We start from the raw sequence: 21,513 nt of genomic DNA on the forward strand, positions 1-21,513 counted from the left end.
CAGTTAATTTTTGTCATCACTTTCTGAAGAGAGACAATAATTAGTTCCAGAGTCTATGCACATACATGAGCATGGAGAGGAAATCTGGCTCAAGTTTAAAAGAACACTTGACGACATGCTGGATAGATATGTACGCAATAGAATAGCTAATAATGGGAGGAACCCTCTATTGTAAAAAAACTTCTAGAGAAACAGATTACTGCGAATAGGTGTAAAACAAAGTGTAGGGTTATAGATAGAGAGATGCTGAGTGAAACGCATTTCACTGTCAAGAGACCAATGCATGATGCCTTCCATGACTACCACAGCAGAATACGGTTAAAGGACATTTCACAAAATCCAGAGAAATTTTGGTCATATGTAAAGGCCGTTAGTGGCACCAAAGTTAGTGTCCAGTCCCTAATAAATGAGACAGGAACTGAAAATGAGGGTAGCAAAGCAAAGTGCTTAATTCCATTTTCAAATATTCCTTTGCAAAGGAAAACCCAGGAGAACTGCTCCAATTTAATCCTTGTACCACTGAAAATATGGTTGAAATAAATACTAGTGTCAGTGGTGTTGAGAAACAGCTGAAATCATTAAAATTAAACCGAGCTCCAGGCCCCGATGGAATCCCTGTCATATTCTGTACTGAATTTGTGGCTGAGTTAGCCCCTCTACTAACTATAATCTATTATAGATCCCTTGAACAAAAAACTGTGCTCAGTTCTTGGAAAAAGGCACAGGTCACATCCAGCTATAAGAAGGGTAGTAGAAGTTATCTACAAAACTACTGTCCAATATCCTTGACATTAATTTGCTATAGAATCTTAGAACATATTCTGAGCTCAAACATAGTGAGGTAACTTGAACAGAATGACCTCTTCGATGCCAACTAGCTTGGATTTCGAAAACATTGATCATGTGAAACCCAACTCCCACTTTTCTCACGTGACGTACTTGGGATCAAGGCAACCATATAGATGCAGTGTTTCTTGATTTCTGAAAAGCATTTGACTCATTACTGCACCTATGCTTATTGTCAAAAGTATGATCATATAGGGTATCAAGTCAAATTTGTGACTGGACTGAGAACTTTTTGGATGGGAGGAAACAGCATGTTACCTTGGATGGAGAGTCATTGTCAAATGTAGAAGTAATTTCAGGTGTGCCCCAGGCAAGTGTGATGGGACCCTTGCTGTTCGTGTTTATATTAATGACCTTGCAGGCAATATTAACAGTAAAATCAGGCATTTTGCAGATGACGCATGTATCTATAATGAAGTAGTACCTGAGAAAAGCTGCATAAATATTCAGTGACAACTTGATAAGATTTCAATGTGATGCAGAGATTGGCAACTCACTCTGAATGTCCAGAAATGTAAAATTTTGGACCTCACAAAGCAAAAAAAAAAAAAAAAAAAGGGTAGTATCCTGTGACTGCAATATCACTGAATCACTGTTTGAATAGGCCAACTCATACAAATACCAGGATGGAACACTTTGTTGGGATATGAAATGGAATGATCACATAGATTCAGTTGTGGGTAAAGCAGGTAGTAGACTTTGGTTTACTAATAGAGTACTGAAGAAGTGCCGTCACTCTACAAAAGGGATTGCTTACTAATCACTTGTATGACCGGTTCTAAAGTATTGCGTTTCAGAAATCAAGAAACACTGCATCTATATGGTTGCCTTGATCCAAAGTATGTCATGTGAGAAAAGTTGGAGTTGGGTTTCACATGATCGATGTTTTCGAAATCCAAACTGGTCTGCATCGAAGAGGTCATTCTGTTCTAGATACCTCACTATGTTTGAGCTTAGAATATGTTCTAAGATTCTACAACTAATTGATGTCAATGATATTGGACAGCAGTTTTGTAGATAACTTCTACTATCCTTCTTATAGGTAGATGTGACCTGTGCCTTTTTACAAGAAGTGTGTGCTACTTGTACCAGATAGAACCAACAGGTGACACTGAATGAAGGGCAGCACAAATGGTCACAGATTTGTTTAATCCATGGGAGTGTGTCACAGAGATACTGAAGGAGCTGAACTGGCAGATTTGTGAGTACAGACATAAGCTATCCTAAGAAAGGCTATTTACAAAGTTTCAAGAACCAGCTTTAAATAAGTACTCGATGAATATACTACAACCCCCTATGTAACACTCACATAGGGATCATGAGGATAAGATTAGAGTAACTTCTGCACGCACTGAGGCATTCAGTCAGTAATTCTTCCCACACTCCTTATGTGAATGGAACAGGAAGAAACCCTAATAACAGGTACAATGGGACGTACTCCCTACCGTGCACCTCACGGTGGTCTGCAGAGTGTAGATGTAGATGGCCAGTTTTATCTGTTCATCAAGTGTAGTTTCATTTCTCAAGAAAACATATTTATTTTTCCTCAAAAAAATAATGCAATTGTCATAATTTGTAAATTTATGTGGAAAACATTAAATGACTAGATTTCAATTTGCAGCACTGAAACTACAGAACGAAGTGAAGCTGACATACTACAGGAGCGTCGAGATTTGGCAGTAGAGTTCATATTCTGTTTGGTGTTGATAGAAGTATTGAAACAGTTGCCATTTCATCCAGGTCAAGATGATCTTGTGGGTTACATTGAAAATCTTGCTTTCAAACACTTCAAGTACAGAGAAGGGTAAGTAAATTCACTAAAGTTTAATTTTATAGCAATAATAGAAATGCCTTTATCTCCAGCCCCCCCCCCTCCCCCCAATATCTCTTATAAGCTCAACCCCATTCCCATCCTGCCCTCTTTTGTATTTTTTGTAGCTGCTGAGACATCTGTCTTTCCCACTCCTAACTTGCAGTACCACACTATCCCTTCCTTGTCTCGTGCATCTTACCCTATCCCCTCCCCACATCCATCAGCCTAAGTGACTGATTTCTAATAATCCAACAGCTACAGTGTGTGTGTGTGTGTGTGTGTGTGTGTGTGTGTGTGTGTGTGTGTACTTTCTGTAAAAAAGAGAGCCAAGGCTCAAAAACTAATTAATCCTTAACTACTCTCTGTATTTAGACTGATGTTATTAACTTTGTGAGATAGATTTCAACCCCAAAACAAAAATTGTCTTGAACTTATTTACTTCCATGCTTCTATAATTTGTTGTTAAAGAATCAGTGAAAGAAAGACTACCATGTATCATAAATCAATCTATTAAAAAACAAAACATGATCTTACCAATAATTAAGGCTCTTCCATAAACATTAGCCTCATAAACAGAGTTAAAGAACAAAGAAAATCTACTTCCACAACAATCAGAAACATGTTTTGAGATCAGATAAAGATCAGTTAAGTAAACTATAAAGAAAAAACAATGACTTTCAATTAAAAAACTGACTGTGGGTACATGAATGAATTGTCTAAGCATCTGTATTTGTTCATCAGGGTCAAGATATACCATTTTGTCAGTGGAATGCATTTTGCACATATATTTTTGACAATTAGAACTTTTGTGTTTGTGTCTATTATGTTTGGACATACATGGCATCATGACATCTTCATCTGTTTTGACTGACTTGGGCCTGCTTGGGACTTGTGCAGGAGATTTGTTGATCCTGCTATCATTTTGAAAGTTTGTGCAATGAACTTTGTTCATAGCAGTCTGCAAGTCTCTAAAAAATTTTCCGGAATTCAATTTTTTCTCTTTGATATGTGCTTTGGTCAATATCATATTAAGTTGTTTTATAAACTATCAATGCACCATCTTTCTGTCCTTATTTACAGTTTTTTCCATAAAAAATAGCCAGATTGTCTTGCTATTTCTTGGTTTCCTTGTGAACATTCTGTTCTTCTACATCATCATCATCCTCTGTTCCACTGTCAGTTTCGTGATCAGATATTTCTGTTTCACAGTCACTAAACTCAGCTGCATCTTAAAAAGAATCTGGTGTATCCAATGAGTGAGCAGTCTTCACTAACAAACAATAACTCCAAAATTTGATCATCACTTAATGTTGCCCCATCCTGTCTAAACCAATTAAAAACAATTTCTGAAGACAAATAAGGAAAGTAATGTTTGTAGTTTTGTGGAGTAGATGTTGACCCCAACTGGTACAAACTTATGGAATTAATGGCTGCTGGTTAGCAAGCACCTGCACAGTGGAAAAGAATCTGGTACTAAGATTACACAGAAGCCAAGTGGCAATGCTGCATTAGGAGTGCAGCTGTAAACAAAAGAGTGACATGTGATGTAGTAAATTACCACACAAATGTAGTTAAGGTTTAATACTGTGTTCTGTTACGTGTGTGTGCGTGCCACACATCAGTCTGCTAAAGCTGAGTGGTAACTTTTAATTTTCAATTTAGAGCCAGGAAATGTTTGTACACATGTATAACAAATATTGTTGATGCAGAACATAGATAATTATAGAATATTTGCAGTTTTTTCACATTTTAGTATATTATGTTATTCTGCACTTAGAATTAAAATACTGAGCTTTACTTGTTACTAACTATAAGGAAAAAATGTGTTAGAAATTACCAGGCAGACACTAAAATATTTAGAAATATGTTAATGTATCTTCCCAATGAAAACAATCAATTATTGATGGAATTATTTGATTGGATAGATAAAAAAAAAATCTACTCACCAAGAGGTGGCATAAAAGACTGTTGTGATTGGCAAGCTTTTGGAGCCAGTGGCTCCTTCTTCAGGCAGAAGGGTTGAGGGGGAAGGAAGAAGGGTGCAGGAAAAGAACTGGAGGGGTCTAGGAAAAGGGATATATTTTGGAAAAGTCACCCAGAACCACGGGTTAGGGTAGACTTACTGTACGGGATGAGAAGGAAAGACTGATTGTTGGGGACTGCATTGGACTAGATTTGAAAACGTGAGAGCTTAAAGGTGGAAGACAGGGTAATATGCAAGACAGAGATTACTACTAAAACATTGTGCACGAGTTAATGAGAGTGAGTAAGCTAAGTGCACTGTATGAAACAGAAGTGAGACGAGGTGATGAAAAATAGATGGGAAAAACAATGAAAGATGTTGAAAACTAAAATGGAGTGAAGCAAAGAGTAGTTACAGTGAAGGAAAGCTGAGATGGAATAAAGTAACGTAAATTAAGGACAGGTGGTTGGCAAGAACAGAGGACGTGTTGTAGTGGTAGTTTCCACTTGCAGAGTTCTGAGAAACTGGTGTCTGGCAGAAGAATACAGATGGTGCACAAATGTCATGTTGTAGAGCATGTTGTTGTCTGTCTTGTTCAAACTGTTGTCTGTTTTTTATCTTATGTACTAATCCATTCGTTTATTTATCTGTGTTACCAAGATTAACCAGCACTTTGCCCCTACATCTTTTCTAATTCTGATTTCTGTGCTTATAGATGGGTCCATTTTCATTTCATTGTTATTTACAAATTTGCTCACAACAATTTGTGGCTCTTTACATTGTATGGCCTTCTCCCGATTGTCTTTCACTGATTTATTCACAAATTTTGCAGCTATGTTTTTTTTCCACTGTCCAGTTATCTTGTTTATATGTATTTCTTTCTCATTTTTGTGTGTTTGTTTTTCGGCAAATCGCTCTGATCAACTTTTAATGCCATCTCTTACATCACTTTGATTGCCAAGCTAAGTAGTTTACATTTTCTCCTATGACTTTCGCTTTCTGTTTACCCAGTTTCTAAAATTTTGTCTGTTTCCATGACTTTCCCAATCAATGTTTCCTTTTTTGCCATTTTTCATATCAATATAGATCGCCCACTCATTCTCTCTTATTAATGATTTCTGTATGAGTATTTCTAATTTTTTCAACTTTTTTCATTGCTTTTCTTCCATTTTTCTGTCTTTTCTTTCCTCTGCTTATTTTTTTTGTGCCACTCACAATGTTTAACTCTCCAACTGTCCTCTCTTGCCATGATGAATCCCATCTCATATTACATCCTTTCCTTTTGAAAACATGCCTATGCACTATCAAAACTAAGGTTCCACATTCTGTTTCTTGAAACCTTCTTGTCCCTTGAAGTTACTCCAAAAAGCCTAACATTGAAAGTCCCCATTTCTGAATGCGATCCAACCCTACACCAGGCTCTTCAACAATTTCAAATACAGCAATATCTTGCTCTTACCTGGTTAATCTACCTGAACACTGTTATTTCCCTGTGTGTCCCTCTGCTGCTCCCTAAACAGCTACACCATCAATCGCCACTCCTCTCCTACAAACTGAACTTGGCCAACCTCCTTAACATCCCGCAGCTTTCACTAGCGTTCACCACTATGTCCCAGACCAAGTATGACCCATCATCCCAAGAACCAGTCACAGCAGTAGTGTCCTTAACCTCTCATCTAAAGCACTCTCCCCTCCTGAAATATTTGTATTATCTAAGGGTCTCACTTTCAGCCCTAAACCTGCATTTAATCATGCTGCTTTGGTGAAGGACCTCCTTTCCTTCACACATAATATCCATTGGAAATACCACTTTCCAACAGCAAACCTGACATTGAACCCTGCCTTGAACAGTTCAGACCACGATCCTAACTCGATCCACCACCACTACCTCAAAATCATTCCTTATGAGCCTTCCAAGAATTCCTCACATCCAGCATTGCCTTGCAACCCTCCCTCAGGTCCCTACAACATGACCTAACCAGTCCGCTGCAGAACTCTAGGCTCTATGTTCCCTAAAAGCTGATGACTCATCATTATCCTCCCAGCAGACAAAAGATCTGCCACTGTAGTACTTGACTGAAAGGAGTATGTTAGTGAAGGTCTACGCCAGCTGCCTGACAACTCTACATATGGCATCTGCCCTCAATCCCTGTGATTCAAACTGACCTGCAGTCCCTCTTAACCTCATCCCCTCACAAGGACTAACACCTCAGTCTGTAGAACTTCTCATCCCACCCGTACCATGCACTCCCCCCCACCCCACCCCACCTTTTACCTTCTTCTTAGATCCAAAAACCCAATCCTCCTGGCTGTCCTATAGTTGCTGGCTTCAAAGCACCCACCGAACGTATATCTGCCTTGGTTGATCATTGCCTGCAACACATAGTACAAAAACTCCTCTCCTACATCAAAGATACCAACTGTTTTCTAGATCGTCTATAATTCATGGTCATCCTACTCTCACTACACACCTTGCCTGTCACCATTGATACCAGCTCCCTCTATACCAACATCCCCCATTGCATGGTCTGTCTGCTGCTGAACATTTCCTCAGTCAGTGCCCACCTGATTCCAAACCTATTACATCCTTCCTACTCACCATAATTAACTTTATACTTACCAACAACTACTTCACCTTTGAGGAGCAGACATACAAACAGATCAGGGGTATGGCCATGGGAATCAGAATGGCTCCTTCCTATGCCAACCTTTGCATGGGTCACTTGGAAGGGGCTTCCTTGGGCTGCATAAGTCTTCAGCCCCTGATTTGGTTTAGATATATTGATAACAGCTTTACCATATGGACTCATGGTAAGACTGACCTACTAAAATTCCTGGAATCTCTGAATACCTTCTCCCATATAAATTTCACATGGTCCTATTCTGAATCCCATGCCACTTTCCATGATCTTGATCTCGTCATCACCCAAGGCGAGTTGCACATTTGCATCCACATTAAGCCTACCAGCAAACAACAGTACTTACATTTTAGACAATTGCCATCCTTTCCATGTCAAACGTTCCCTCCCATACAGCCTTGTCTTCCAAGGCTAATGTATTTGTTTGGATGCAGACTCTATACAGCAGTATACCACCATTCTCACCTCATCCTTCACTGCACGTAATTACCCCACCAGCCTAGTTAAAAAGCAGATTTCCCGGGCCATCACATCCAATTCTGGTACTGCTGATCCTTCCACAAAACAGCTTCGGAGCACACCATTGATGACTCATTATTATCCCTGTCTGGAATGTGTTAATCAGCTTCTTTGACAGGGCCATGACTTCCTAAAATCATGCCCAGTACGAGATCCGTTCTATCTGAAATTTTGCCCACCACATGTAGAATCGCTTTCCATCACCCTCCCAATCTTTGCAATACTCTTGTCAGACCCTATTTTCCTTCTGCACTCATCTCCCTACCCTATAGCTCCTACCACTGTGCCTGTTCCCGCTGGAAGACTTGCCCTTTGCACCCTTCTATCACCACCTATAATAGCCATGTAACTGGCAAAACATATACTATCAAAGGGAGAGCCACCTGCGAACCGACACATGTCCTGTACCAGCTATTATGTAAACACTGTCAGCCTTCTACATTGGCATGACTGCCACCAAATTATCAATTAGGATGAATGGGCATAGGAGAGGGTATATACTGGCAACTTGCAATATCCTGTTGCAGAGCATGCTCTAAAACATAACATTTGTGACCTTGGCGCCTGTTTCACCACATGCACCATCTGGATTCTTCCCCTAGACACCAGTTTCTCAGAACTCTGCAAGTGGGAACTACCACTACAACATATCCTTGGTTATTGACAACCATCTGTCCTTAATTTACATTACTTTCTTCCGTCTCAGCTTTCCTTCACTGTAACTACCCTTTGCTGCACTCCATTGTAGTTTTCAACATCTTTCATTGTCTTTCTCATCTATTTTTCACCACCTCCTCTCACATCCGTTATGTACAGTGCACTTAGCTTACTCAGTCTTATTAACTCGTGCACAATGTTTTAGTAGTAATCTCTGTCTTGCATATTACCCTGTCTTCCACCTTTAAGCTCTCACGTTTTCAAATGTAGTCCGATGCAGTCCCCAACAATCAGTCTTTCCTTCTCATCCCATACAGTAAGTCTCCCCTGACCTGTGGTTCTGGGTGACTTTCCCAAAATATATCCCTTTTCCTAGATCTCTGCAGACCTTTTCCTTCACCCTTCTTCCTTCCCCTTCAACCCTCCTGCCTGAAGAAGGAGCCACTGGCTCCAAAAGCTTACCAATCACAACAGTTTTTTATGTGTGTGTACTGCGACTGCTTGGTGAGTAGATTTTTTATCTATCCAATTAAATAATGTATCTTCCTTGTTGTTTTTCTTGTTGATTGTTAAAAATATTGCTGGAAATGACCTTAACATCTATAGACTTCCCTTCAACACACAAAAATTTGTATCCCTACCTCTTAAATGCTATGAAAATTTCTGCTTATTCCTTTGTGGCTTAACATCGATAGACTTCCCTTCAACACACAAAAAATTGTATCCCTACCTCTTATATGCTATGAAAATTTCTGCTTATTCCTTTGTGGCTGCATTTTGATACTTGCAAACTCACACATTAAAACATACAGCGTACTTCCTGTTGACCTAGAATCATTAAATTTGGCAAGCATTAACAAAAGTTATTCCAAATCTGTTTTGTAGCAGGTTAGCTCCTGTGCATGTGACCAGCTGTTCACTATGATATAACTTCTTGATCAATGTTGAAGTGCTTACCTCCAAGGTGATCTTTGAGTTGGAGGAACATGTGAAAATCAGTTAGGGTAAGACCAGGTGAATATGGAGGATGAGGGACCACTTCCCATATAAATCTTCCAAGCTCTGCCTGGGTCATTCAAGCTGTATGAGGTAGATCATTGTCATGAAGGAAGAGAACTTTGTGAGACAAAAGTTCAGAACATTTTCTTTTGATGACAACTCACAGATTCCTCAAGTCATTAGAGTACCTCTCTGCATTCATTGTGGTGTTGCGAGGCACATAGTGAATGGACAAAAACCCCTGACTGTCTCAATATGATTGACATACCTTTCCCTGCCAAATGTGTGGCCTTAGCTTTTTTCGGGGCACATTCACCAGGTTTCTTCCACACCATGCCCTGACATTTTGCTGAGGAGTGAAACACAGGTCTCATGCCCAGTGACAAGCCATTTCAAGAGTAGATCTCCCTCTCACTGATGTATTTCTAGAAACATTCTGGCCAAGTCCATCTATTGCTGCTTGTGGATGTCACTCAGCAAATGTGTCACCCATCTTCCACAAACTTTGCAGTAATTAAGATGGTCTGTGAGAATCTTTGCAATGTCCGAGCATCCAATTGCAGCCCCAGGAGGTATCCGAATTAGCATGTTGTCAATGCTAACATTACGATCTTCCTCCAAAATACAGCAAGTTGCAATAATGGATCATCATATGTTTCTGTAGTAGGCATTCCTGTGTGCTGGCCATCATTTAAATCATCATGCCCTTCCACAAATTTTACACATCGGATAGAGGTTAACTCTCAATGGATACCAACAGTGGGTACTCATTTTGCTGCAAAAAATTGAATGACAGATTTCTGCTCACAAGCACACACATTTTGTAGTGGTAACTCCATGCTAATTAGCAGCATACCAGCAAGATACTGCAGTATGTATGGTAAGTCGGTGTGAGCATCGTCAGCACATACTAATCAGTCTTGCCAAGGGCAAAGTTCCTTTTGCAAAGAAATTAAACTGGGGAATTTACTTACTGGACGAACCTCGTAGAAAATTACCCCTTCCCATTTTTTCACATGCTTTCCTCACTAGTGTTATTGACCTACATCTCAGTCATCACAAGTTGGAAGCCTTAGGACTGCATGTATTCAGCTGAACCAGACAAACTATTGTGATACCATGCTGATAATATCAAGAATTAAGTGCAATGTTGCCATATAAACACTGTTGACGACAGGTATTTGGTAATCATTGCTTCTTACAATGCTGTGTGGACAGCATCAATGGCAGCAATGATATTGTGGTAACAGTGTAGACTTTCTCACTGATGAAGGCTTCTCATTTACATACACTAGGGAGCAATGAAAGTGGTGACAGAGGGGTAGGTCAGTTCTCTCATCCCTCATCTTCCCTTTGTTTCTCCTTAGAAACAAAGGGAAGATGAGGGATGAGAGAACTGACCTACCCCTCTGTCACCACTTTCATTGCTCCCTAGTGTATGTAAACTGCTTGTCCACTAACAATGAGTTGATTGATTTTGATGAAACTTACCAAAATATTAGATGCAGTCCAAAGTGGAAAAGCAGATACTTACTAATATGCCTCAACACACAGTTCTTTAGTAATGTTAACAGTCTCATTTATTTTACATTGAGATTGTGCTGTTTTGCTGCAACACTCATTCTCCGTTTCAGTTGCGTTAATAATAGAAAAACCTGGGGAAAAAATCATTTTTGTGGAAAAGATGATGAAGTTAAAACTTAACAAAGTTCGCTTCATGAAATGAAAACATGTTGCAGCTTTTATTTTGAGACACAGACACAAAAGAATGGATACTTAGCATATACACTTTGACATTTGTCAGTTAAAGTAAGGAAGCTCTTTTATACAGCACTATTAAATTACCAACAATGCCAAACCATATCACCACATGTAGTAATGAGCAGTAGCTCTCTGATGCCCAATCCACTCTTACAAAGAAACATTGTTGCAACCTACATAGATGACCACAAGCAATTTTCACACTAAGGTATATTTAATCTCTGAGATGTACACGATATAGCAACAGCTAGGATGGTTTGCGATGGATTGCTACCTGCAAACCAAGTTTAGTAATGTTTTTTCCTTCTTTCTCTCATTTGACACTTTTATATGCAGTTAAATCACTAACAATGACCAGAGTTCATATAAGTCTGTAGGATTTCATGACCACTGTCATTGAAAGTAAAACCATACAGGACATTAGGCCACATAATATTCTTTTTCAGTTTCTTCTACAAAATCTACTGATTATGATTTATCTGCTAAAATTATGGTAAGTTAAAAATATGTATACACTAGTGTAATAGCCTCATTATCTATCTACACTGAGGTGACAAAAGTTGTGGTATACCTCCTAATATCCTGTTGGACCACCTATTGCCCAGCGTAGTGCAGAAACTCGACTTGGCATGGAGTCACCAAGTCATTGGAAGTTCCATGCAGAAATATTGAGCTGTACTTCCCCTACAGCTGTCCATAATTGCAGAAGTATTGCCAGTGCAGGATTTTATGCATGGACTGACCTCTTGATTAAGTTCCATAAATGTTTGATTGGTGGCCAAACTATTCTCTCGAATTGTCCAGAATGTTCTTCGGACCAATTGCAAACAATTGAGGCCCAGTGACATGGTGCATTGTCATCCATGAAAATTCCATTATTGTTTGGGAACTTGAAGTCCATGATTGGCTGCAGTGGGTCTCAAAGCAGCTGAATATAACCATTTACAGTCAATGAGTGGTTCAGTTGGAGCAGAGGTCCCAGTCTATTACATGTAAACACAGCCCACACCATTATGGAGCCGCCACCAGTTTGCACAGTGCCTTATTGCCAACTTGGGGCCGTGGCTTCATGGGGTCTGCACCACACTCAAACGCTACCATCAGCACTTACTAACTGAAATTGGAACTCTTTTCACTTGATCACGGTTTTCCAGTCATCGAGTGTTCAACTGATGTAATCACAAGTCCAGGATAGGAGCAGCAGGCAATATTGTGCTGTTAGCAAAGGCACTCGCCTAGGTTGTCTGCTGCCATAGTCTGTTAAAGCTAGATTTTGCCACACTATCCTAACGGTTACATTTATCAAACACCCCACATTGATTTCTGTGGTTATTTCACACAGTGTCACTTGTCTGTTAGCATGGAAACTCTCTGCAAATGCCACTGCTCTCGGTCGTGAAGTGAAGGCCGTTGGCCACTGCTTTGTCTGTAATGAGAGATAATGTCTGAAATTTGGTATTCCCAGCACACTCTTGATACAGTGGATCTCAGAATACTGAATTTCCTAACCATTTCTGAATTGAAATGTCCCATATGCCTAGATCGAACTACCATTCCGCATTTAAAGTCTGTTAATTTCCATCATGCAGCCATAATCATGAATCTGTTGAGAACAAATGATTGCTCTGCCAATGCGCTGCCATTGTACACCTTGGGTATGTGATTCTACCATGATCTGTTTATGTGCCTATCACTATCCCATTACTTCTGTCACCTCTGTGTATAGCAGTTCAGTGTTAGCATTTGAGGTATTATTTGGAGTCTGGTACAACTTTGGGGTTGCAATATTTCAGTAATTCACAAGCCATTGGAGCAGTAAATACCATTACAAATAACATTAAATTAAAATTATTGCATAAAAATACACTATGATTTAATGAACATAGAATGGTCCATAGTAGGCTGTAATGTGACTTTTATTTAACCATGTGATTGGCTAATTTGTCTGTATCATCCAAAAATTGTGTTGCTCAACAAACATGTCCCCAAATGCCAATGGATACATAACTTTGAAAAAGTTGCTAAATGTTGCCCAAAAGACAAAATATCGCCCAATCTGGTCACCCAGGTGGTACTCAATTATAAAAAACCATTTCCACTGCAAAACGATGGGGAGTGGTGACTGGAGAGTGGAAGGGGTATGTGATGACAGCACATTCTATAATTCGTTACTTTCTAAAAGATTTTTTTCAGCAGGCTGCTTGAAATTATCTCAGTTGACAGCATCCTGCATCCCTCCCTCCCCCTTCCGTCCAAAATCTATTTACACCCGTATAATACTGTAATGATTGAAGACAGCAATTCTATGCACAATTAAATCTAAAAATATGCATATGTTCGTGCAGTATCAAATGTGTAAACATGCACTGTCGAAGACATACACAGCAATTTCAGAATTTGATCTGTTGCTATGATGTATTCCATTTTATTTTAAAACAAAACTTTTAACTACTAGTTTTTACAAATTCTCCAACAGCTGAGACAGGAATCCATCTGCCGGCAACCTTAAAAATGGTTTTCTGTGGTTGCCCATTTTCAATTTACGAAACTGTCAGGGTTGTTCCGCCACAGCCAACACCTTTCCAATATCTTTCTGTCCTGGCAGATTCCAATTCCCTTAAAGATTTAGCCCTTCTACCTAAATGAAAAGAGCTGCATCGAAGGCAAGCTGAGTATCTTTTCAGAGACTCCTGACACTAAAAGCCCTATGATAATAAATAATAATCCAAATTCTCCTTTAGGCTCATAGATTTGTCTACTGGGACATTCTTTAATGCAAAAATTGAACTTTCTTAGACTGCAGGAAGTGACAGATGCATACTTAAATGAGGTAATTTGGGAAAAATGTAAAGTTGAATAATTCCAGATCTTTTGCATTTTTGTCACCAAAAATTGCGATAGCTTCTCTTTCGAACACAGATCTCTTTAGTCCAAAAGTCCTGTCAATAATAATCATGGCGTCACAAAAAATTAGCACTCATCCATTCCTAATCACTTCCTCAGTGAAAGATGAAGAGTATAAAATGATCTCAGAGGGTGAAGAGAGATTGGAGCATGACTGCTTCTTAGTGGTTTTTCAAAATATGGCACTCCTAAGTAACGAGATTATATCTCTGCTTGGTGTAAACTCTGAGATCATTGTCGAATAAAATGGTTTATCATTCTTAATAGAAATTTTCAAAATAAATTGAAAACATGCGTCTTTTTAATGTTCTCTGTAACTAATAGGACTTACACCTGTACGGCTTGCGGCTCATTGCTGTGCGGCTGTAACTTTTTCCACATGGAAGTAGAAGTGCCCAGTGTGAACGCAGGAGGTATAAATGGAATCACTCATACGCACATGGTAATGAAGAAGCAAATACCTACACATCTGCCTCTACTTCTGTGTGGGTCAAGCTACAGACGCAAGGTGACTAGCCTCAAAGCGAACAAGTGTAAATGCACCTTTACACTGTTCTTCCCATTTCAGCTGTATAGAAACTCTGCCACAGCCACATATCATTTCATGGAATCCTCCATTGTGGAGGTAATCAGTTGCATAGGTATTTTATAAAAAAACATCTTTTATTTTAATCATAACATGTAAGCTTTCACGGCTGGCATCTTCATTAATTAAAACTTCCGGGCTGAATTGCCGTGGTCCATATATAAAACCGCTTCTCCTTCCTGACGTTTCGTTGCTACTGCGGGCAACATCTTCTGAGGTGAGTCGGTGACTGGCTGTTTTAATCCTTCTTCTTTTTTATTAAAATTATTTTCATGCTTGTAGATCTCTATAGCTTCTCTACACATGCGGGTACAATAATGTGAGGTCCTAGCTATCATGTCTATCGTGTTTGTCTCACTAAATTTTATTTCGTGATCACCGTCTTTGAAAACGTGTTCCACTACAGCTGATTTGTCAATTTGTCCCAGTTTACAGTTCCTTTTGTGTTCCATTGTGCTGGTATTAACACTCCTCTTAGTTGTTCCAATGTAAACCATGCCACAGCTACATGGAATTTTATACACACCTGGGGTAGCTAAGGGGTGTTGTGCATCTTTCACCAATCTTAAACTTTCACTAATTTTCTTGGTAGGTCGAAAGATTGTCTCCACTTGAAACTTGGCCAAGTTTTTTAATGTGTTACGTGGGTGGCTGGGTCATACATATTTTTGGTAAATAATCAGCCAGTCACATTTCACTGTGTAGTTCTTTTAGTTTCAAATATCAGTGTTAGAACATTTTTTTAGCGTTATCTTCAGGGATGCGAGATAGTGTGATTGTTTAGTTGGTCATGAGTGAGGTTGGGAGAGAATGAGTATAATTTAATTTTGATTAGAGCACTGCTAACCTCATCATTGAGCGCACACGCACTCTCTCTCTCTCTCTCTCTTTCCCTTTCCTTACTTGCACACCTGCTACCTTCCTCTGAACCACTAACAACCTCTCGCCAACTCCTCCCACATCCCACTTCATTCCCCCACTACCTGAGACAACTTGTCATCCTATAGTCTGTCTGTCAGTCCCTGCACATCCAGCACAGTGTAGCTCTGTGTGTGTGTGTGTGTGTGTGTGTGTGTGTGTGTGTGTGGGAGGGAGGCTGGCTGGCTGACTTGCTGACTTGCTTGCTTTCGGGTCCTAAATGATGTACATTCTACCAGAATTTTCCTTACCATATCTGTTGGTCGGTACAAGATCTGAAAACCCTCTAGGGCACAGAATGTATAGAAAGCCTGTTAACACACAGGTTTTATATGCCTCTTTGCATTGCCACCTAGCCCTAAAAGCAAGCAGTGCGCACCACTCTGTCTCTGTGTGCCTTCTGTATCAGTAATGAAAACAGTTGGGAATCAGAGTTGGATTTCTTAAAGAAGACAATGAAGGCAACAGCTGTGATGATTTGTTCATAAGTAGGGTTTCTGAACAAAATGTTGTTAATTACCGTGATAAGGAGGATGAGGATCAGCTGTTCAATCATTTTTTCTAGTGTTACTGACCGCATAAGTAGAATTCTATGTAAAAATCTTGTGTAGAACACATTCTTCAATCATAACAACAAAGAAAATTTTTTTCAGATGCAGTACAGAAGCATCTTATTACCTTGCACACTGTGAGAGTCTATGAAGCGACATGTGGCTGTGGCAGATTTTATATAGGTGAAACTGGAAGAACAATAAAAGAATGTATTAAAGAGCATGAATGCCACATGTGGTTAAAGTAAAGTATGAAATCTGTGCTAGTTGAACATATGGAGAACTGTGTCCAAGACAGTGATTTCAGCAACAAACATGTGCTGGCCAAAGAAACCAACATTTGTAAAATGAAAGTCGGAAGAGTGGTTGAGATTTCCGAGAATGAATGGGCTTCCAGCTCAGTGGCTTCCTGCCATCAAGGAAATAAATACACTGCCACACTCCATGAGGAATAAAGAAAACTGCCAGAAGCCATCTCTACGGCACAACAATACAATAATCCCACTTCTTCAGAAAAAGTGTGAGAAAACTCCATATTATAAGCAAAAGCAACACTTGTTTTTCACAGTGTTCACCTAACTGTGAATAGCAGAAGGTCAGGAAGACATACCACAGCAGAGGGGTCAAAACACTGATTGTGCAGATTTAACTTAAGAGGAACATGATGTGGCTTAACTCCCTCCAATATCAAATTTTGTTGCATCACTGTGATTTTCAAACCAAATAATGAAGTAATTATTAACATACAGTGGAGATGTATAGTGAGAACAAATACCACACAATTTTTTAATGCTAACATCAACAGCTTCTCCTGAAAGCATCCACAAAGTTTCACTTAATGTGATAATTTTGTAGGTAATGAGGTTCAAGAGGTGGGTTCTTTCTGGGCACATTATAATATCTGGCAGAGCTATGTTTCATCAGATTATAACTGTAATCATTTTTCCACCAATATGAGACTTTCAAAAGCGAATTTGAACATTGTGCCACCAACAAGTGATGGGCCTTTGCCTATTTTGTCTTACTGTGCTTGAGTGGTAGAAGCATTGTATGGAAAAATGCTTTTGCCACATAAACAAAGTTCGAGAATATGTTCAAACATTTTTAGTTGTGTGTAGGTCCAAGTTCAATTTTACTTTTAATAGCGTGTTTCAGATGAACAATATTTAAACTTAAAGCAATGTCATCTTTAACTGCCATAGGTAGTTCTTAAAAGTACTATTTGTAGTACTCAGTCTTATTGCTTATGTAGTGTCACCATGTCATATAATTTCTTGAGGAAATACATTACTTGCCAGAAACATATTGTTTTCTGAAGTTTCTTTTTGATTTTCTTAACCAGTCTTTCCCATTCACATTTGTGTATGTTGGGTGCTGTCTTTGTGTCCTATTGCTAATAATATTGTTCTAAAACATTGCAAAATAAAATGGACTTACATTACATTAATTTGTTGGAATAAAACATAATGATAGTATTATCAGTGTTGGTTTTTGTGTACAATCTGCATGAAAAACTAATGTTTGTAGCCAGACAATGGGTTATCTGGGGTGGAATAGCTTATTGTATGTTGTTATGTTTGTAGTCTGTTACTAATGCACTGTATATTAATTTTCAGTATACAGACAGGTCCAAATGCTGCAAATATCCACATAATAGCAGATCTCTATGCTGAAGTAATAGGAGCCTTGGCACAGTCTAGGTTCATGTCAGTGAGGAAGAGATTCATGGCTGAATTGAAGGAACTGAAGAGCAAAGAACCAAACCCAAATACTGCTCAGAGCATTATCTCTCTTCTGATGGGCATGAAGTTCTTCAGAGTAAAGGTATCACATTTTCTGCAGTCCTATGAATAATATTCAACAGAAATTCACTGTAATTACCAAAACATGTTTCAAACATCATTTTATGAATTACGAGGATTCCTTTCTTATGGCTTTCTCTTTTTTTAAATTCTTTATTTTTTTCATATGTGTAATGAGTGTTAACAAATCAATTATATTTCTTTTAAAAATTAGATGGTACCAATAGAAGAATTTGAAGCGTCATTCCAGTTCATGCAGGAATGTGCTCAATATTTTCTGGAGGTCAAAGACAAGGATATAAAACATGCTCTGGCTGGTCTCTTTGTTGAAATTTTAGTTCCAGTAGCAGCAGTAAGTATCTGTGAATGTTGTTATTGCCTTTGCTTAAGATAATATGATGATAATTTTTGCCCGCTCATGGTAGCCACGCGGTCTTTGGCACCTTGTCACAGTCCGCGCAGCTCCTCCTGTTGGAGGTTCGAGTCCTCCCTTGGGCATGTGTGTGTGTATCATCCTTAGCGTAAGTTAGTTAAAGTTAGGTTAAATAGTGTGTAAGCTGTAGACCTCAGCAATTTGGTCCCATAAGACCTTACCACAAAGGAGATAAACCTAACAATGGAAAATCCAGGATGGAATGTAACAATATCAGAGAAGGAAATTTGCTACTCACCATATAGCGGAGTTGCTGAGTCATGATAGTCACAACAAAAAGATTCACACAATTATAGCTTTCAGCCATTAACACACACACACACACACACACACACACACACACACACACACACACACACACACACACACGCAAACGCAAACGCAACTTGTACACACGTCTGCAGTCTCAGAGAGCTGAAACCACACAACACTAGTGCATGATGGGAGGGACGACTGGTTGGGAGTAAGGAGGAGGCTGGGGCGGGGAGGGGGAGGGATAGTATGGTGGGAATGATGGACAGTGAAGTGTTGCAGTTTAGACGGAGGGCAGGAGAGAATGTGCAGAGGGGGAGGGGGTAAGTAGCGGAAAGGAGAGAAATAAAAAGAAATGAAAAGAGTGGGTGTGGCGGTGAAATGACGGCTGTGTAGTGCTGGAATGGGAACAGGGAGGGGGCTGGATGGGTGAGGACAGTGACTAATGAAGGTTGAGGCCAGGAGGGTTACGGGAACGTAGGATGTATTGCAGGGAAAGTTCCCAACTGCGCAATTCAGAAAAGCTGGTGTTGGTGGGAAGGATCCATATGGCACAGGCTGTGAAGCAGTCATTGAGAAGAGGGATATCATGTTTCGCAGCGTGTTCAGCAACAGTGTGGTCCACTTGTTTTTTTGCCACAGTTTGTCGGTGGCCGTTCATGCGGACAGACAGCTTGTTGGTCGTCATGCCTACATAGAATGCAGCACAGTGGTTGAAGCTTAGCTTTTAAATCACATGACTGGTTTCACAGGTAGCCCTGCCTTTGATGGGATAGGTGATGTTAGTGACTGGACTGGAGTAGGTGGTGGTAGGAGGATGTATGGGACAGGTCTCACACCTAGGTCTATTACAGGGGTATGAACCATGAGGTAAGGGATTGGGAGCAGGGGTTGTGGAAGGATGGTCGAGTATATTGTGTAGATTTGGTGGACGGCGGAAACCTACACAAAACTGAATCTAATCTAATCTGACACAGCTGCAACTGTCAAAAATGAATTACCTCTTGATACTCTGCCATATTTTTGGGCTGCACTATTTTTATTTGGGTTCTCTAGCAGCATGCTGTGGTACTGTGGCATGGGAATTTTAATGTGTACCAGGACATGAAGACATACACATACAAACAAACAAATGATTAATTATGTGACCTTTTTTATGAAACAATTAAGAATTTATGGCTACCCTTCATATTCACTGTGAGAGATGATGACTACAGTATCTTCTAGTTAGTTATTCGTTTTCTTTGTGAGAAACGATGACACTGAATATTTGCTTTGACAATTTAATTGAAGCTGATGCCTCATTCTATATCTTGTTTCATCACTGTAACCAATGATCAAGTCACCTCCACAGATCCTCCATCACATCAGCTATCCTATGGAAATGTGTCAATAATGTCAGTGTGATTACTGAACCCATAGAGTGGTCTGCCGTAACTTATCTGTAACTCTTTGTCACTGTAATTCCAGAATTTGACTGGACGTCTCTCCACATTTCACTGGTTTTGTCATCTGTGATGTGAGAGACAGTGAGGGTGTTATATTCCAGTTAATCATCTTGAGGTAGTTGAGGATTATGCATCTTTTGTAGGTTCAAAGGTGACACACAGTTTCAGTTCTGCAATCATCCTCTTTCCCAAACATGGCATTTACTTCTTGTAATTTCCATGGAAACTATTACATTTATGTTACCTTGTTAGCAAGGCACATTTTTTGAGACACTTAATTTGTTTTTAACTAGGGTACAATGATGCTTGAGGTAGAGGTAGCAAGTTGATTAATGGCCCAGTTCTGTGGCTGTCAAGAAAAAGTCCATATAGGGTCCGTTTTGATAACCAGTTATTACTCTTAAACCAAGGAGAGATATGGACTTGTTTTCTTAATGAAAAGCTCAGTCTTTTTCAGAATTTTTCTCTTTCAGGTAACTATATGCTTTCATTTGACTTGCTGCCTGCAAATATTTATTACCCTGAAATTTGTCATCAATAGACACATTTAACTTATGTAACTGTACCTTTACGGACATGCTTGTCTATATAATTTTTAGTTGTATGTAATATCTAAAAATTTAAAATCTTCAAATGAATATCCATTTCTTGCTATATTGTTATATAGTGAAAATTAATTTGAGATCCATCTTATAGATTTAAACTTTCAAGGGATTTAACATAATTCTATAGAGTAAATAACCTTGATTGAAAATTATTTTTATGTTTCAGTATTGTTTAAAACTTGCCAAACATACACATTTTCATTTTGGCAGCACATTTCCTGTAATTAGCCAGGAGAATTAATAATTGCTCATAAGTGTGATTATTATTATTATTATTATTTTTTTTTTGAGGGGGGAGGGGGCTGCATAATCAACAAAAGGATTTAGCAGTTAATAATTCTGTGTTATTTGGGAATAATAAAATGTTGAAAGTTCACATCTAAAAGCAAAACAGAAACAGATACACGAAAGGATGAAGGTGGGGCATTGGTAGTTCTGTTTAATTTTGTTGTAAGTGATTGTATATTAACCTCTTCATTGTAATGGAAATTTTAATACCTCAGTCTGCTGTATGTAATGTCCACACATGTTCATCTTGTCATACAAGAAAATAACAATTTTGCTATCCTGGCCCGTCTTATGTTTAAATAGAGGTGTGGTGTAGCTGGATAAAGACCTTTGCATGCATTATAGTTTCAACTGTATGCATCCCCATGTTTTCTTATCCCATCCACCCACCTTGTGTTATGTCATCACCTCAGTATTTTCTTATCTCATTGGATCTAATACAGAATTTCATTGGTCCATCTGTCGGCCATTTACCTGGATCATGTCCTATCTGTATCCATTTAATTTTCACTGCGATTGTAATTACTTC

General features: G+C 39.1%; 1 protein-coding gene across 1 annotated transcript in view; it reads left to right on the plus strand.

Moving 5' to 3' along the window:
• LOC124780415 (protein furry) overlaps positions 1-21,513 on the plus strand; it is a 1,170,709-nt gene that overhangs the window by 39,736 nt on the left and 1,109,460 nt on the right. The window contains exons 7-9 of the mRNA XM_047253778.1: positions 2,468-2,650; positions 17,773-17,980; positions 18,173-18,310. Coding sequence (XP_047109734.1) covers positions 2,468-2,650; positions 17,773-17,980; positions 18,173-18,310 — 529 coding nt within the window. The remainder of the gene's footprint in view (positions 1-2,467; positions 2,651-17,772; positions 17,981-18,172; positions 18,311-21,513) is intronic.

This window comes from Schistocerca piceifrons, chromosome 1 (assembly GCF_021461385.2).
Source record: "Schistocerca piceifrons isolate TAMUIC-IGC-003096 chromosome 1, iqSchPice1.1, whole genome shotgun sequence".
Lineage (NCBI taxonomy): Eukaryota > Metazoa > Arthropoda > Insecta > Orthoptera > Acrididae > Schistocerca > Schistocerca piceifrons.